The sequence below is a fragment of the Etheostoma cragini genome, chromosome 18, assembly GCF_013103735.1.
Source record: "Etheostoma cragini isolate CJK2018 chromosome 18, CSU_Ecrag_1.0, whole genome shotgun sequence".
In the NCBI taxonomy this organism is placed as follows: Eukaryota; Metazoa; Chordata; class Actinopteri; order Perciformes; family Percidae; genus Etheostoma; species Etheostoma cragini.
In genome coordinates, this window is record NC_048424.1 from 8,067,522 (window position 1) to 8,084,804 (window position 17,283).

A 17,283-nucleotide genomic window follows, 5' to 3' on the forward strand; every position below is an offset into this window, starting at 1 on the left:
TCTAAGGCTCATAAAACCTACTGGGTGTGAAAGTATTAATAAGTAAGTAAAAAAAAAAAAAAGTGAAAATCAAACAACAAACTCTTAGCTTTGCTATCTGTCATAAACAGTGGAAAGAAGGTTTTTTACAGTGGCCCACAGAGAAACATTACAAAACAATCTTTGCTTGCAAAGAGTGAAAATATTTATTGAAGCTTCACTGCTCTTTCTCAGTCAGCACTGAATGATGCAGAAAAAGTGCTCAAAAAACCTTGCCACATTTCTGCATGTTATGTTACAGTCTTCTGCTCCGCATGCTTCTGTTGATTCGCTAGCATCAGAAGCTTCAATGGATGTTTTTACTCTTTGCAAGCATGGCTCTTACAGGTTTCTCTATGTTGTGATGCGTGCTATGTGTCTATGCCTGGCAGATGGTTGGTAGTAACATCAAATACTTGCTTTTTGTACTGAATGAGCTCTAGCATGCATGTATGCATTTTGAAAAATAAAGTATTGACTGATATTTATTACATGCTATGATCTCTGCTTGCAGAGTAATTTATTGAAAAGAATTAAAACAATTTGATCAACGGAACATTAAGTCATATCTATTTTGACAAACATTTAATTGTCATTTTTTTCAAGCAAAATCTCCAACTTTCCAACAGTTTGAACAATCTTTGAATTAGGGATTTGTGATAATATTTTCTGATATTTTACAAAATCAACAATCACATTAACAAAGCCTCTCCTTGTGAAATTTGTTTTAACTGACAATGTGACGCATGTGTTGGCCTCTCACTGTGTTCTGTGATTGCAATTGAAACTCAAGGACATTCTCTACCAAATCATGCACACATCTAGATGTTATTTACAGATAGATAAATAGATGCTCATATTAAAAAACAGCAAAAAAGTTCATTTTAATATAACACATCATCATAATAAACTCTAGCCTGTTTTAATTTCAGGAACAGGCTTTTATTGCTGCATATAGTGTGTGTTTGATGATACAGAACTACCATAGCTTCTGACTTTAGCAGCATTCCTATATTTTTTTAAAGAGCTTGTCTAATCTCAAGAGCAGCCACCTCTTCTTGTGTATGTGTGCATGCAGGTGAGCGTGTGCTCTTGGTGCTTATACTTCTTATTTTCACAGTGCTATTTCTTTTCAGTTGCATTTGGAAACTGAGAGCAGTGGAGAGGATGGAAACTGCGACAGAAGTCAATTGGGACTTCAGCAATTCAAGGCCTGTGGAAGTGTACTCACAGTTTGGCACAATTAGTACCAAAAGGGGTCTCTGCTTGACAAATTAGCACACAAAATGTCAGCTGGTAGTTTAGCACATCCACAATGAGCCCTTGCAAATTAGCACATATTTTGAGGAGGGAGCTGGCACATTATTATGAATAGAGAGAGCCTGGCAAATTAGCACATGTGTTGCCAGCGCTCAGAATTAATACATGTTATATGATCAGTGGTTTCCAACTTGGCGCTGGGTCAGAGACAAGGGTGGTGGCACACATTTCTAATTGAAGACTGTGTTTGTGTGCTCATTACAAGAGATTGATTAAATTGACCTTTTGGCTATGATAGAGCTAATTATTATAAGTGGAACTGAACTTAGGTGTCTCTAAACGCCTGCTACAGGCGTGGGCTTTAAACTCTTACATCAGTCGCATTTTCTCTCAGACTCAGTTGTTTCTTACCTGACACATTTGTTTAGGCTCAATCTTTGGAGTGCGTGATCGTGTGTGTGTGTTCACACCAGTACGTTTGAGTGCGTGAGTCAGCCTGAGGCTTAGCATCGAGCAGTGGCAGGTGACAGTCCAGTCCAGTGTCAAGAGGCTTTAGGGTGACAGGAGTGATTCTATCCTGGAGAATAAAAAAAACACACAACGAGCCAAACAAGTCGGATAACAACAGCTAAACTGTTGTTCACTAAAGCTGCTTTCTAATAGTTGATTGATTGCCGACCCACTGTATTAGTTTACTTACCCTTACTTACTTGTCGCTTAATGGTGGTTTCAACTGTTTTTCTTGGGTTGTGGGTCATTTTAAAGTTTTTGTAGCTTTGGAGTTCTTAAAACTAGTAATTCAGTCTTTGCTCTTTATTTATTTCTCTAATCAGATCTTAGATCTGAGTTTGGCTCTTAAACAAGCTCAGTAGACCCAGCCAAGATCTCTATTGAATAAAATCTCTATCTTCTTAGAAAATATCACCTCTATTAACCAAGTTTACTGCCTTCTTTGTTTTTGCACTTACATCACCAAGACTCTGTAAGATATTACCTATGAGCCAAGGCCAAAGACGATGTAGCTGATCAAATAAAACACTGTTACTGTATCACCTCTTCTTTTAACAGCATGAAACCAGCATGTTCACGTAGAATTGAATATAATGTCGGTAATGTTTTTTTTAATGAGTAAAAGGTCATACACCAGGTCTTCATTTCCTTGAAAATAGCTTTCAGATGAATTTTCATACAGACTACGTTGATGATGTTTTGTTTGAATGATATCGGAGCACTGGCGAGCTTCCTGCACAGTTGATGTATTCCATGCTCTGGTCAGATTTCTGGGGATTTTCAGTGAAAGAGAGAATTGGCCCTTGTGCAGCATTGGAAGGTCAGTCTACCGCAAGGGGAGCTTCAGATTAATGACCAGGGGCGGTGACTCTCTGCAGGCCTTCATGCATCATGTCCCATTCACCGCCAAACATGTCAGGGAGCATTCCCATCGGGAATTTCAGGGATATTTACGGTGTGTTTTCATCACTTTGGCCTCTTACCTATTGGCTCCAATCATTGATGCTCACCGGCTGAAAGACGGAGAGAGACAGAAACAGGCGACTAGTTTATGGAATGGTGGATGGAGGTCTTAAAGCCTAATTGAGCGACCTTACACCCATACCTGGTCCACTTGCCCTAGCGACAGGGTTGCTCGCCGGTTGCCATGGCACCCACCCTATAGCCCACCACTATCCTGCAGCTGCGCTGCTAGTCATTAGTCACAGAGACAGGCCATCCGCACTATCACAACGGCCTTCTTCCACCAATCAGCTGCTCAGATTCCAAAACTGCCGATTCCTCTCAGCCATAGCGTAGATGTATGAGTTGCTATGGCAACATATCAGACTCCCCCAGTGTACAAGAGCATCCTTGAGTAGAGAGGGCTAATTGTATTTTCATTCATGGTTTAGTAAGTAAGCCTTTTCTTTTAGTAATAAATACACTCTCCCTGTTAGTATTTACAGTGCACCAAAGTCACACAAATGTGGTTTGTTAAGAGCATTAGAATATATTTTACCCACCTAATTATACATTTCAAGGTTTGTCCCTTACTAATATTTGTGATGTATGAATGATTCCTATTTACAGGAGCTCATTTTAAATTGACTTATTTTCAATTATAAATTAATTCAATGGCAAAGTTACTTTACAATGATCAATCCAAAATGCACTTGATTAACTGTGAACAAATATTAAAAGGGAGTGAAATTTACATAGAGAACCCCCCCCTCCGCCTTTTCATTTCCACTTTCGGCTCAGGCTCTCTCTCTCTCTATCTCTCTCTCTCTCACACACATACACACACACACAGACACACAGATCAGCAGGCCTGTTTTCTCGTCAGGGTGATTATCCAGCTCATAACTCACTCAGAGCTTTCATTTGCACTATAATTCACACCAGTCCCTATGATGACGGCAGTATAATTCACAAACACACTGATTATCCCAGCTGTAACTCACACACCTACAATCAGATGGCCCACAACACCAAGCAGTGAGAGGAAGATGGAAAGACCGTTTGTGAATGTCGGCAAAATTCAGTCAGTCCAATTTGGGAAGAAATCTCAATGTGTGTGGGATTCATCATTCATTGTACACAATACTAAGAAAACATTCTCTCACATTCCACGGAGCATTAAATCAAAGAGTAACCATTTAATTTTCTGCAATGTAGTGCTTGAAACCTCCTTGGAAATATAACCCTTTGTGAACTCAGTTAATATTCCTGCTCTTCAGTGTTCACAAAAGGTGTATGATTGGTTTTAAACCTGCATGTCCAAGCCAAACAGTGTGCCAAAGAAATCCGATAAGCATAACTTAATACCCTCATCCTCATTTTCAAACTCCCTGGACAGGCCAGTAGAGCTCAGTCTGCTCCCTCAGGGCTAAAGTGTAATAATTATCCATTGGGTCAGACTGACATGATTCCAATCATCTTTAATGGTGATTCTCGGGTATTCCTTCTTTTGTAGATTAATGTGCAATTTCAATGAAATGCAATGCAATGAATAGCAGCACGTTCAAATCCCAGCGCTGTATATCAGGTCTGACGCATGCAAACCTCATTATACCGCTCAATGGTAGTGAAGCACAAAACATGTACTGAAGTGCCTTTGGGAGGTTTACTCTGAACTCTCCTCTTCCATTGCGAGACTCTTTTCCTCTCCATTTCACCTTTTTCAATTCTCTACTGGAATTAAAATAAAATGCTATAACACAGGAAGGGAGCAGGTAGGGCAGCACGACATATGGGTGTAGTGGGGACAGTGAGAAAGCTCAAGTTAATGACATCTTCTTTGCCCTCCTGCACTTCTTTTCTATCACTTCCTGCCATGGCCAGATGCTTTTTATAGCTGCTGTGTCTGTTACTGTAAAGCTTTTACTTTCTCCGCTCTTTTAAAAAAAAACGAATGAATCACTCTCTCTGTCTTTTTCTCATTTAGTCGCACTTTTCCCTTGCTCTTTGTAATTGAATCAATAAACAGGCATTCAACTTTTTTTTCAATTTGGATTTTGTCAAACCAACTCTATCCTCTGAGAAGACGGGAGCCGTGAATGGACTACTGAACTCTGCTCTTGACTCCGAGAGTTTTTTTTCTTCTTTTTTTTCTCAGAGCTGCTCTCACATTCCTCTTTCATCTTTTCCTCCCTTTCCCCTGATCCATTCTCTTTTAAGTTTGATTTCTGCAAAGCTTTCTCAGGATTTAGTCCATCCTCAAAGGTGTACCAGCTTTCGTTACGTTTCCGATTTGCCTTTTTTATGTTTATTTTGAAAGTTGAAAGTAGTTGTTTGACTCTACCGATGTTTCAGCTGTTTGACATATAAATATTCTTTTTGAAGACTGTAAAACTGTAATATCATACATACTCTGGCATACTTCACCACCTACAACACTACTTCACCTTGATTCATAATTCTCACTGACCCCATTTTACACCTGGCTTGTAGATTAGATGGACCAAATAAAAAGATATATATATATTTAGTAAAAAAAAAAAAACATGTAAATTTGATAGTAACTGCAATATGTCTATGCACGCTACTGACCTCCATTTTTGGGAATACTCAAATGTATGCAGGTAAATTATCCCATGATATCTTGAAATTAGACGGTTTAAACATAGCCTTGCTTTGTCTAGCATTCTGAACCACCTTGGTGACCATTTTATGTTTTTTAAAGATTTGATAGTGACAGTGGATAGATGGGAAAGGCGGGAGCGGGATGGGGGACGACGGTTTTTGTTTTGATCAAAATAATTGAATTCCGATGAGAGCTATTTTAAGTTGACAAGACCTTACTTTGCGGTGGTAATTATACTCTCTGGCTCGTGCGCAATGGTGAATCTGTGTATTGTTTATTTTTTTAACTTTGACAACTAATGAGCATTGCGAGGTGTGATAAACATATATCCAAAAGGTAACAAGATTGCTCTGACAAGCCCAGCATGAAACTCCCATCAGGACACGCTCCCATTAAAAATCAACCAAAGTAACAGTTAAATATGATGCAGAGATAATCATTTGAACTTGTGAGTCGATTAGTTTTAATGAGTGTAATTAAACGCTTCCTGAGGTTTCATCTTAATTTCTGATTTCGATTGGCCCCCCTCACTACATCTGTCTTTTTGTTCTTGTTCCTATTTCTCTACCACTTTAAATATCTCACTGATTTATCCCTTGGCTCTCTTTTTTTCCTCTCTTCTACCTTTTCGTCTACCTTTTTTTGTCTTTTTGCCCTCATTTCTCTGCTCCCTGAGCTTTTTCTTCGTTCTGCTCTCATTTGAGAATTGTTGAAATCAATGGGACAAAGTGGAAGAGTGAACCTCTCTGTCAAGGCTGAGCGAGGGAGTTAAAGAAGGGCACCCACCCCTGAACTCACCCCTTATGTAACTAATTGCCTATAATTACACCAACGACTGTCACAGAATGCAAATCAGCTGAGCTCCAAAGGCCTGATCTGTACCGTTAATCAGTTTCATGTCAGCGTCTGACTGATCTGTGTAAAGTACTAAACACAATAGCATCAGTGTTAAAAAATGATAACACGGCTTGAGCTGCATTATATTGATCATTTACAAGAATGTCAATTGTGTTCAGGAATCTGTTGCAACTACTGGAGAAGGAAGTCTATTCGGAGGTCTTGTTCTCAGCTGTTTTCTGTTCTTCTTCTTTTTGACCCTCAGGAGGAATATTTGAATCCATTGAGAGCGGCCCTTCTGGAGCAGAGGAACTTGCATTTAAATTTGCCTTGAACACAATCAACAGGAACCGCACCTTGCTCCCCAACACCACGCTTACCTATGACATCCAGAGAATAAACATCTTCGACAGCTTTGAGGCTTCCAGGAAAGGTGAGTTGGGAGATTTGAAAAGGACATTTAGCAGAACCTAACAATAAGTACTTATTTTTAATTTTTGTAGTTTGTAGTAATTTCCTTCTTGTTTTTCATTGGCTAAATCTGTCTAGTTGCAACAACGTAGAAAATAAAAAGGTTTGTCGTATGGCTCCCCGTGCAAAAAAGCATTCAATACAAGGAAAAAAAAATCCATCCAAAAACACAGTTACAACATGTTAAATGTTTGCTATTGACTGTATTCAATAGCAAGCAGCTCACAGATTATGTGAATTTGAATGTAAACTACCAAAGATTGGAAACAAATACAGAAAATCAATGGAGGCAATCATAGACTGTGTCTGAAAATTAAACTCTATTTACTGTCCGCTATTTAATTTGAGTGTGAAATGTATGCACTATACTTGAATAGTAGTCTGACACCAAATGCCGTCAACAACGGCATTAAAGTGATGAAATAGGCTGCTACATTTACCAGGATTTTTTTATGGTTGTGAAACGTGCATTTTTAAATCAATGTATTCATTGCTAGCCTAGTCTTCTTCTTCTCTGCCTTTGCTGGCACAGTGCTGCAATTTTGGCACATTACAGCCACCAAGTGGATTAGTATAAAACCATTGGCAGAAATGAGTATCTCATCACCCATATGGTGTGTGTCCTCACAAACAAAACCCGCCCCCCTCCACATCAGTTAGGTTGTGACCATTGTGAAGCACCAGTTTTTAGATGTGGGCACAAATTAAACAACACCAAAGACCTTTAGGAGCAGTGGAATTTAACAGCCCAACTGAAACATAAGGCTAACTTGTTGCTTTTTCTACTTGTTACCCTCCCAGCATGTGATCAGCTTTCCCTCGGGGTGGCGGCCATTTTTGGCCCGTCACACAGTTCGTCGGCCAACGCGGTCCAATCCATCTGCAATGCTTTGGGAGTGCCCCACGTCCAGACCAAATGGAAGCATCAGGTGTCAGACAACAGGGACTCGTACTATGTCAGCCTGTACCCCGACTTCTCCTCCCTCAGTAGAGCCATTCTCGACCTGGTGCACTTTTTTAAGTGGAGAACAGTCACTGTGGTGTACGACGACAGCACAGGTACAGGTACAGTCGGTGTCTGTCTTTATCTTTCAGTGGTGCTATTGTTTTGCATGCTAAGTATTTAAAAAAACGGCAACCTTTAAACCTTAAAATGCCCAGAAAAACAAGAGGCACCAGGTGAACTACAAAAAGTCAGGGTTCAGGGAGTGCTTTGTTACCTGCCAAGTTAATTCAGAAATCAATAGCTCACTGTTCTGCCTCAGTCCTGCAGGTGCTGCCCACGTCAGTCTTCCAGGAGAGTGAGCAGCAGCATTTAAAAAAAGAGAACCACATTACCCAAAATGACCCAGTGTCTCTTCAGATTAATGCCATTCAGAATTGTAGTATGTGGGGGCTGACAACCGACGTTAATAACAGAGAGACACTTGATCTCTGAGGGTGGCTATCAAATGTGTCTGTGAGCCATTTTGTCTATCCTGTGACTTTGTGGAGAGTGGCTCATAATATGCATTTTAAAAGAAGAGTCATAATTTAGCTGGAGTGCAGTGATATTTTTATGAGGGAAAGTGTAATCGCTTGAGAGAAGATAACAATATTCAAATGCTCATTTGCAATTCATGGGTTATTTGGAATGATTTGGTTGACAGCTTAATGTAGGTAAATTAGACAGAGTTTAAAGAAGGTTTAAATTTTAGACAGGTTGCGTAATGAATTCACTCCCTTCTCTGAGCAAATGAATATTGTCTTGTAGTTGACTTCCCAAATTGTGCCGCTAAATAAGAAATGTAACACCTCTTCTGTTCCTTATTATAACTAATAGTTTTACTGCTATTTCGCTTCTACCATCATCTCTACTTTCACTGACGCATAGATTTAAGGAAACAGCCAATCCTGCAGCAGGCTAGCGCCTGTGCGCCAACCCCCGACCAAATCCCAATGACTTGTCCCACTTGCCACATTATTCTGACTCATCTCCTTGACCTCTCTCCACTTCCTGCCTTGCAGCTTAGTATGTTAACACCCTCATTCTCCAGCAATCTGCCCCAGTGAGATGCCAAAAGGTGACCTCTCGCCTGTCTCTCTGTCAGATATGAGCGACTTTGGCCTCTTCTCTAGCGCATTTCTGCTATAACACACCTGACGCCCTGAAAAGTGTGACAGCTTCCCGCCACCGCTTCCACCTGGTCCCAGGCTGTAATCACACAGCTTCATGCTCCAGGGCCCCGCATTGCTGATTGGAGTCTATCTGACGGCTGGCAGGAAAAACTATCAGAGGGGATAAAATATTCACACACAGCCGTTAGAAGATCCAGGGGGAAAGTCTGAAGGCATTAGCCAGAGCCCACAAACATCTACACTGACAGTGTTTCCCAAACGTTGAGCTCCCTTGACAGATTTTTTTTTCTTGCCTAACACCTCCCAAAGTGTCAGTACGAACAAAAACAGGGAGACGAGGACATGCCCTAGAGTAGGGATCTATTGGGATTACCTGAGGAAAGCGCTAGGTGGTTCAGTATTCCTCCCTGCACTGGTACTTTTCACAACAAGACTTGCATGCTCCTATTTCACACCAATATTTCTATAGGCCTCAGGGAGACCCAGCCCCACTCACAGTAAGACCATTAAACTGCTCACACAGCACTTCATTTCAAAATAAAAAATAGGCTGAGCTATCTTAAAGTGGTTCCACAAAGAAGAAGGAAAAGAAATCCCATCTCTCTCCAGTTCCCTCTCAAACTATCCTCAGAGCTACATCCATTTTTATACATGACAAGTAATCATCTCTCCCATCAATCCAGCCTCTTTCATCCCTGCACTCTGAAGTTCTTTACTGAGGGAGAAACTCATTGTAATCTCATCACAGTATCTCCCGGAGAGCTTTCTACCTGAGTGTGTGGCCAAGAAATGAAAGGTGAAGATTGTAGCTCAATATATGACAGTGGCGTCATGCTCCCTAGGGGCAAGTACAAGCTGGGCAAACAGAGCCTCTCTCATCAGAGCACATCTGAATTGTGTGTGTGAGAGAGCGCGGAGTGGCAGGAATGGCCGCAGCTTTCCATCAGGATAAAATTGAACCTATTCCATGCTGCTGTATGGTATCATTGAAGACAAGAGCGAATCAACATTTGGGAGGCTTCTGTAGGATTGGAAGTTTCTGTAGGAGGGTGCAACAAGAGGTTCTTTCCATTTTGTGCATTTATTATGAAAGAGTGCAATGTGCTGGGCTGGTTTTAAATCCTCTTGATAGGTCTGTAGCTGTCTGTTTGCTTGCCAAGCATGAGTAGGAGGACCAATAGACTGTGGATTAGGAAGACATACATATGTGCCTATTTTCTCCTGAGAAAACCCGAATCCAGTTGTTTTATGTGGCTTCCTCAGCTTCGGCTATACAAACACAAGATGTAGCTGTGTCTTTATAATTCTTTTTTTCACGCTATATGTGTCCTCTTTGTCTGCAGGTCTCATTCGACTGCAGGAGCTGATCAAGGCGCCTTCACGATACAACATTCGTTTGAAGATCCGTCAGCTGCCCACGGAGACCAAGGATGCCAAGCCACTTCTGAAGGAGATGAAGAAGGCAAAAGAGTTCCATGTCATCTTTGATTGTGGACATGAAATGGCTGCATGGATCCTAAAACAGGTGTGGACCCAACTTAATGAGCCAGGATAGTTCATTAAAATTCATTACAAATACCAAACCTGGGGGGACTATTTATTCCAAAGTGATTAATAATATCCATCCACCTTCGTTTGCTTATCCGGTCTCGGGTCATGGGAGCAGCAGCTCCAGTAGGGGACCCCAAACTTCCCTTTCCCAAGCCGTCTTAAAGGCGCTCTACGTGATGTTGGGTTATTTTTAAATTTTAAAGAAAGAGAGTTTAGTAGAGTTTATTCTTAAGTTTGTTTTTATTTCACAATGATATATTTTTAATTTCATATCACCTTTCATGACACCGCCCTCTCATCTTTTAACCAATCACGTGCCTTCTGACTCTAAAAGGTGCTCTAAGCAATGTAAGGTGACGTTACTTCTTGTTGACGTTCTGAGTATTTTCAAACAAAACGAGACTAGCTTGCCCCACCCTCCTCTTCATCCCATCCCCTTCCTTCTGTGCATGAAAAATGACTGTACATATATATATATATATATATATATGAATAAAACTTACATAAAGTAGAAGTGCACCAATATAAAATAAAGCAGACTTTTGAAGTTGCCTATAATTAAATTAAAATGAATGATAAAATAACATGTCCTACTCGTATGTGAAATTTAAATAATTATTTAATTATTCCACAAATATTGGTTTGTTTAAATATTTTACATAATTAATGTCATTGGAGATCCATACCATTCACCTTTTAAGTTGAATATGCAAACAGTAAGAGCAGTTAAGTTAATGCAAATGTCATTTTTGAATAAAATGAGTGATTAATCTTCCTGAATTAAATTAAAATTAAATTACGGAATTAACTGCATTCCCGAAATGTGCGTCAATTCCCTTCATAGATACTCAGTACTCAGTGCATAGACTCATACTTCATATCATTAGGAATATGCACTAAAACAATAAGCTCATACAGTATGTGTTCCCTTCCCTTTATTATTCACTCTTTAAGCACTGATGCAAAGGATTCAGACATCTACTTTCTGCTCGGTGCGTCTTTAATCTCTTTGTAGAATATTAGATCTCTACTACTGACCCATCATAATGGAAGCTCTCCGTTGCACAATAAAGGTTTTTTAATTAGAAAGTCTAATTCTGCTCACAGGCATGTTAAATTAATTTTACAGAGGCACATTATTAATGAGAAAGTTGGGGGTTCTTATTGAACTGAAGTCTTCTCAGTGTAAGTGTATTGCACCGCTTGAAGTCTCCTGTGTGTGTCTACGGGAAGCAACAAGAATGATTATTTATTGACAAAGTTGGTTGGTTGATTTATTGATTGAAGTTGGAGTATATTGGACGTCTTTGTCCAATAACTGCAATGCTATCTTGTGTTTGCAATGGCCACACAGTGTTTTCCTGACTGTAAGTGTAAGATTAATTCTACATATCTTTTAATCAATTATCAACCCCCCCTGGCTGCCCGATTTTAAAATGCTCTAACACAATGCTCCTCTCTTTTAATGTGAAACATTTTCTGTTCCAAGCTGACTTCCTGGTCAGTGAAGAGATCTCAGTATCAGCTGACTGCACATTTAGAGTTAATTGAATAGAGTAGTCCTCTCATCAATATTAATCTTATTTCTAAATATGTATTATTAATTTTTTACTTACTACACTGATGTGCTTTTGTTCTTGTAGGCCCTGGCCATGGGTATGATGACAGAATACTACCATTATATTTTTACTACCCTGGTGAGTACGCTTTTTCATTTTGACAAAATGCAATTATTTAATACATCGCCATTTTTTTGCACAGCACTATCTAACTAAAAATGTGTGTGTTTTTTGTTTTTTTGTTGTGGCTTCTTGACCTGCTTGTTGCAAGGCAAAAATGCATCCGTCTGTCTGTGTCTGAAAGCAGTGTTTCTTCTCTAAAAATAAATAATAAATATGAGTCATCAGGAGCCAGACAAAGAACAACATGCTATTATTTACTACTTCAAACCCATATTTGTGCTGATAGAAATACATTGCCTTGAAAAGCTGACTCACTGTCATGGTGTTGATTATAAATATACTCTATCAACCCTGAGTGTAGAAAACAAAAGCAGTTGGATATATTTAATTTTGACTCTAGCAGTGATTGAAGTTCTTTTAAGTTCTTTGATCTAGCCACTACAAATATAGCTCACCACTCTACAGATGAACAGCAGCACATCTTCCCTGAGCCCAGAGAACAGAAGACTGAGAGCTCAGATAATAGCCCTGAGCAGATGAGACTGTCACCCATTTGGTCCATTATAGCTAACAAATAAATTGCATGCTGTGTTGTTTGAAGCACAATTGGTCTGATGGAAAGGTTGGAGAAAACTGACCTGAAAAATACATTTATCAGTGGACAGGACATCTAACTATCCCTTGTGCATTCACATAAGAACCTGGCCAGATGAAAGTGGAGTGAGTGGCAGCTAATATGTCATTGGAAAAGTAAAGAGAATAGTGATTATAGGCCTCTGTCAACAGGCATACTTCTGCTTGTCAGGGTGGACATGCCTAACATCAGCCAGTGTGTTGGCCTGTTTGAGGCCACTGTGCCGGCCAAAGCTGCTGTACACTGGTGCCAAGCCATGCATGCTGCTTTTGGAATAGGACAGCAAACATTGACCGTGGCCCCCCCATTCTGCGTCCATCACCTGCTGTTGCTCTGTCAACTGTGTTGTTGCGTCCCAAAGACATCCGCCTGGTGAGATGCCAGACATGCTGTATGCAGGACAATTGGGTTGTCCTTTCACTTCCACATGATAGATGGCAGTCCACCAAAAGCCTGCCTGTAACCTTGAAAGCCTTGCCTTCATTAAGGCTGCTGCCTCCGCATGAGATAAAATGACTCCTGAAATACCTTCAACTGTGTCTTCTACTCTCACTTGCTGCCACTCAAACAACTGCTCTTAATTACTGAGGATGCATGAGAGATGTACAGTATAGAAGTGTACAAGCAAAGAAGAAGAAGAAATTAATTATTTCTGCAGCTTAAACACTAGATTTTAATCCTTATGTATTCAGGACCTTTTTGCCCTCGACATGGAACCGTATCGTTTTAGTGGAGTCAACATGACCGGGTTCCGCATCCTCAACACAGAAAACTCTCAGGTGTCGTCAATCATTGAGAAGTGGTCAATGGAGCGGCTACAAGCCCCGCCGAAACCAGACTCAGGCCTGCTGGATGGATTCATGACGGTAGGCTCCAACTTTTTTATGCTGCTTACGTAATGCAAATGTTATGCTGTGCATGCAAAAATATGCTTATAGGTCAAGATGACCGAATCAATCTGAAGCCATATGAAATGTAACAGCTCCTTCAGGGGTTTTATGCTGACGACATTTGTGTGTGTATATGTAATTATGTTTAAGAACTAGGTTACTGTACTTTTTTTAAAATCATGTTTTGAAATATGCAATAGTTTTTAAGGGGAATACACATGAGCACCAGTTGTCAATCACAAGCTCCATGGTAAAGTGCTTCTGGGGTGAGCACGGGGGCAGCATGAACGCCCACTGTGTGGTGCTTTTGGGCTGGTGTTCCTGGGTCTAAATGCTCCATAATGAGGTGGTGTGAATGGTAATAGCCGTTTATCTGCCCTTCTGCCTCTCGCAACACTCCTCTGGGAGGATGGCCAAAATATGACAATCTGTCAGTGTTCATGCAGAGAGATGCAACAAATTGGATGGAAATTATGGCCTTGGCTTTTTTCAGGATGGCATCCAAAAGAATCATGGGATAAGGTGATTTGAAAGTGAAAAAGTCAATACAGCTCATCATGGACATTCAAGGTCCCTTTCTGGGCCTGGGTGCTGTTGTAAACAGTGAGTTTACTCCACCTCCCTCGCAACACCTTCCTTGCAGACAAACACCTTTTTTTCCTGCTTTCAGCTACTCTTTCTTTATCTGGTATCAGAAATCAGTGTAATGCAAGATGTGTCTTTTCATCAAAGACTCTAGTAAAGAAGTGTCTATTCATATATCAGTCACAGCTTTAATTTACTCACTTCACTAGAAATCAATTAGTCTTTAATAAATAAATCCATGTAAATATACCACGGTTTAATTTTTTGCCAAACACATACAGTAAATATAGATATCATATTTTTGTCCTTCAAACAACAGTATGTGTATCCTTTTTTGTTATGTGTCACTAAAGTGTGCAAAACCAAGCAAAGCAGTTACTGTATGTATGCAAAAAGATTAATGCAACGCACAAGGAACTTAAATCACTTGATTTATTTCCTCAGACGGAAATTAATGCATATTAGTGGAAATGTTGAATTGATTAATTAGCATTGCATGAATCATTTTGTCAGATCCAATACTACATATTGACATATCTCACTGGACTAGAATAATGAATAATGCGTCCAAAGGCTCACGCAAGCTTGATAAAGTACTTCATTAGAGTGCTCTATTTATAAATCCTGGCTCTGATGTATTTTATTCTTTAGAGTGTTTCGTCTTAAAAGGATTCCTTATAATGCGTCAATGAAGAAATGGCAGCATGAATATAAAAAAATCTCATTTTAATGGTATAATAAAGGAACAATGTAGAAGCAGTTCTGTTGGTGATTTTGAAAAATAGCCCGTACCTACATTATAAACGTGGTGGTTAGAATAATGGTTTGGTTTCTCTGCAACTCAAAAGTGTTTAATACATTTGTAGATCTGCCTGATATTTATGCTGCAGTGCTCCTGGCTCAGAAGCCACCTTGAAGGGTATCATTAATTGAAAGAGGGCTGCAGCAGCCAGTGTGTGACCTTCCACCCCCGACCCTCCCTCCAGCCTTTATTTCCCCTCTCTCAAGCCTTGTTCTCATTCTCTGCAACAGAGAAGCAATGCTGGGCTCGGGGCTTGTTTGTGCTCCGTGACCAGGCAACAGTTGTGTAGCGATGGTTACCAGGACAACGCCGTTCGTGTCACCTTGTGATTTTATGAAGAACTGATTGACTGAGATGGGAGGAGGAGGGTTGGAGGGGGTGGGGTTGGGGGTGAGATGGAGGCAGCAGGAGGGGAGTTGATGAGGAGAACAGGCAGAAAAGATGAGGGTGTGGGTGTTCCCAGGATTCGAGTGGTGCATGCGATGTTTTGCCACTAGGCTCACTTTAATTCAGGCTAGTGTAAAATCACAGTGACACTCTAAGCCTTGGGTGAGGCCGAGTGTTGTCTCAGGGAAGGATGCATAATGAGATGTCCCTCCTCCGCCCAGGCAGCCTCGCAGCCACAAATGCAATCGGTCCCTTCCTCTTAGCGCTGTTTGTCAGAGGTATCGCTGACGTGGAGCGGTGCATAATAAGAGTGGAGATGCTAATCAGTTCAGTTCACTTGCGTGTGGACATGAAAGTGTTTGTGCAGACTCTTTAACCATGCCCCTAGAGTAATTTGGAGCTCAAATTGTTGTAACCTCGATCTTAATGGGAATTAACAGCAGTTAGAGACCCAAGACCTGTTTAGTATGGATGGATGGATGGGTGGATGGATGATGGATGGATGGGTGGATGGATGGATGGATGGATGGATGGATGGTTGGATGGACTTATTATTCATTGTTTCCCATCTGTGGATAATTATTGTATGGAGTTAATTAGATATTTGGTTTAATGCTTCGTTGTAATTTGCATTCTTTTAAATCCCCATTCACTGAGCTAAGTATATAGTTGGATTTAACTGAGAAAAAGACAAAAACAGTTTCCCAGTTGTAAGCCTCACTGAGGCTTTAGGGCCAGATATATTCTACATCTAAATCATTTCATTTATGTCTACATTTCATTGAGCTATAATTACCACAACAGAGGGTGGGATGTTCTCCAGAGACAGCGAGGCTATTGTGGTGTAATAGCTCATAATAATGATGGGGCTGCTGGTTAACTTCGCATGGGACACTATAAAATGCATCTTAGCGCAACACAGGCTAAATGATTTAAGCCCCTGACACACCAACCAGACGGCAAACCCTCAGCGGAAAAGGCAGTTGGACTGATCAATCTCCCCGAGTCGGTCAAAAAAGTGCCTCAGACCACACCAAAGCGAGGAAACGTAATACGTCTCCATAACAGCAGGTGGAGGTAATCGGAATTGGTGCCCAAAAATGAAAAACCGGCAGCTTACTGGAACGCGTCACGTGGTTCTGGTTCCTCCGGAAATTCAAAGCCAGACTGCCGCAGCTTGATCAGAATACAATCTCATATTATACTGACGAAACGTGTTTCTGAAAACATTTTAAGTGAGAAATAGGCCATGCAGTTGTTGAATCTGTCGTCATTTCAGATCAACAAACTTAAGTTTAAAAGATTTGGTAAAATTTTGAGACACTCTTGTCCCGCTCCTCGTTTCCGGGTTTGCACTCCACCAATCAGATTGGTCATGTGAGACTGACTGTCGGCAGTGCCCGCCTTCCTTTTGAGCATGTCAGGTCAGTCAAAATGAAGGCTGAAGCACCTTTGGACCACTGCACAGAACACACCAAACAGACTTTAGTCTGGCAAGGTCAGTGACTCAAGTCTGTTCGGTGTGTTCTGTACTGCCGTCCAACGGCTGATTATTGGGTTGGTCTGTCACAGTCATTAGAAACATGAATATAGCCTACTTAAGATAAAGGCAGAAGTGAAGACAATCTGCAAATGTGACTGTTTTTGTTCCTTTCCATCAGCAGATATTGCTGAGATATCCTTGAGCAAGACACTTAAGTTGAAATCAGCACAACATGCCTGCTCAGCAAGCTTTCACGGGATACTGTACAGTAAATAATTGTTAATGACTAAATGTGATTAAAAAGCAGCATTGTACATTGTACACAAGGAAACCTAGTTGTAGTGACATACAAATAATGAAAGACAGGAAGAGAGAGACAAACACATAGGGACGCCCAAAGGAAAATATATATAATATACACTGTATACTCTTTATGGCCAGCATATTTCCAGAAATAGCTGTAAAATGTATTTGCATTATGTAACTG

The 17,283-nt window shown here is 40.5% G+C and overlaps 1 protein-coding gene across 2 annotated transcripts in view; it reads left to right on the forward strand.

Annotated features, from left to right (window-relative positions):
* LOC117961488 (glutamate receptor ionotropic, kainate 2-like) overlaps nucleotides 1–17,283 on the forward strand; it is a 52,884-nt gene that overhangs the window by 10,341 nt on the left and 25,260 nt on the right. Inside the window, exons 2-6 of one of the 2 annotated variants that reach the window (XM_034900192.1) lie at nucleotides 6,459–6,626; nucleotides 7,466–7,729; nucleotides 10,126–10,307; nucleotides 11,977–12,030; nucleotides 13,342–13,515. In XM_034900192.1, coding sequence (XP_034756083.1) covers nucleotides 6,459–6,626; nucleotides 7,466–7,729; nucleotides 10,126–10,307; nucleotides 11,977–12,030; nucleotides 13,342–13,515 — 842 coding nt within the window. The remainder of the gene's footprint in view (nucleotides 1–6,458; nucleotides 6,627–7,465; nucleotides 7,730–10,125; nucleotides 10,308–11,976; nucleotides 12,031–13,341; nucleotides 13,516–17,283) is intronic. The other variant, XM_034900194.1, reaches the window with a different exon arrangement.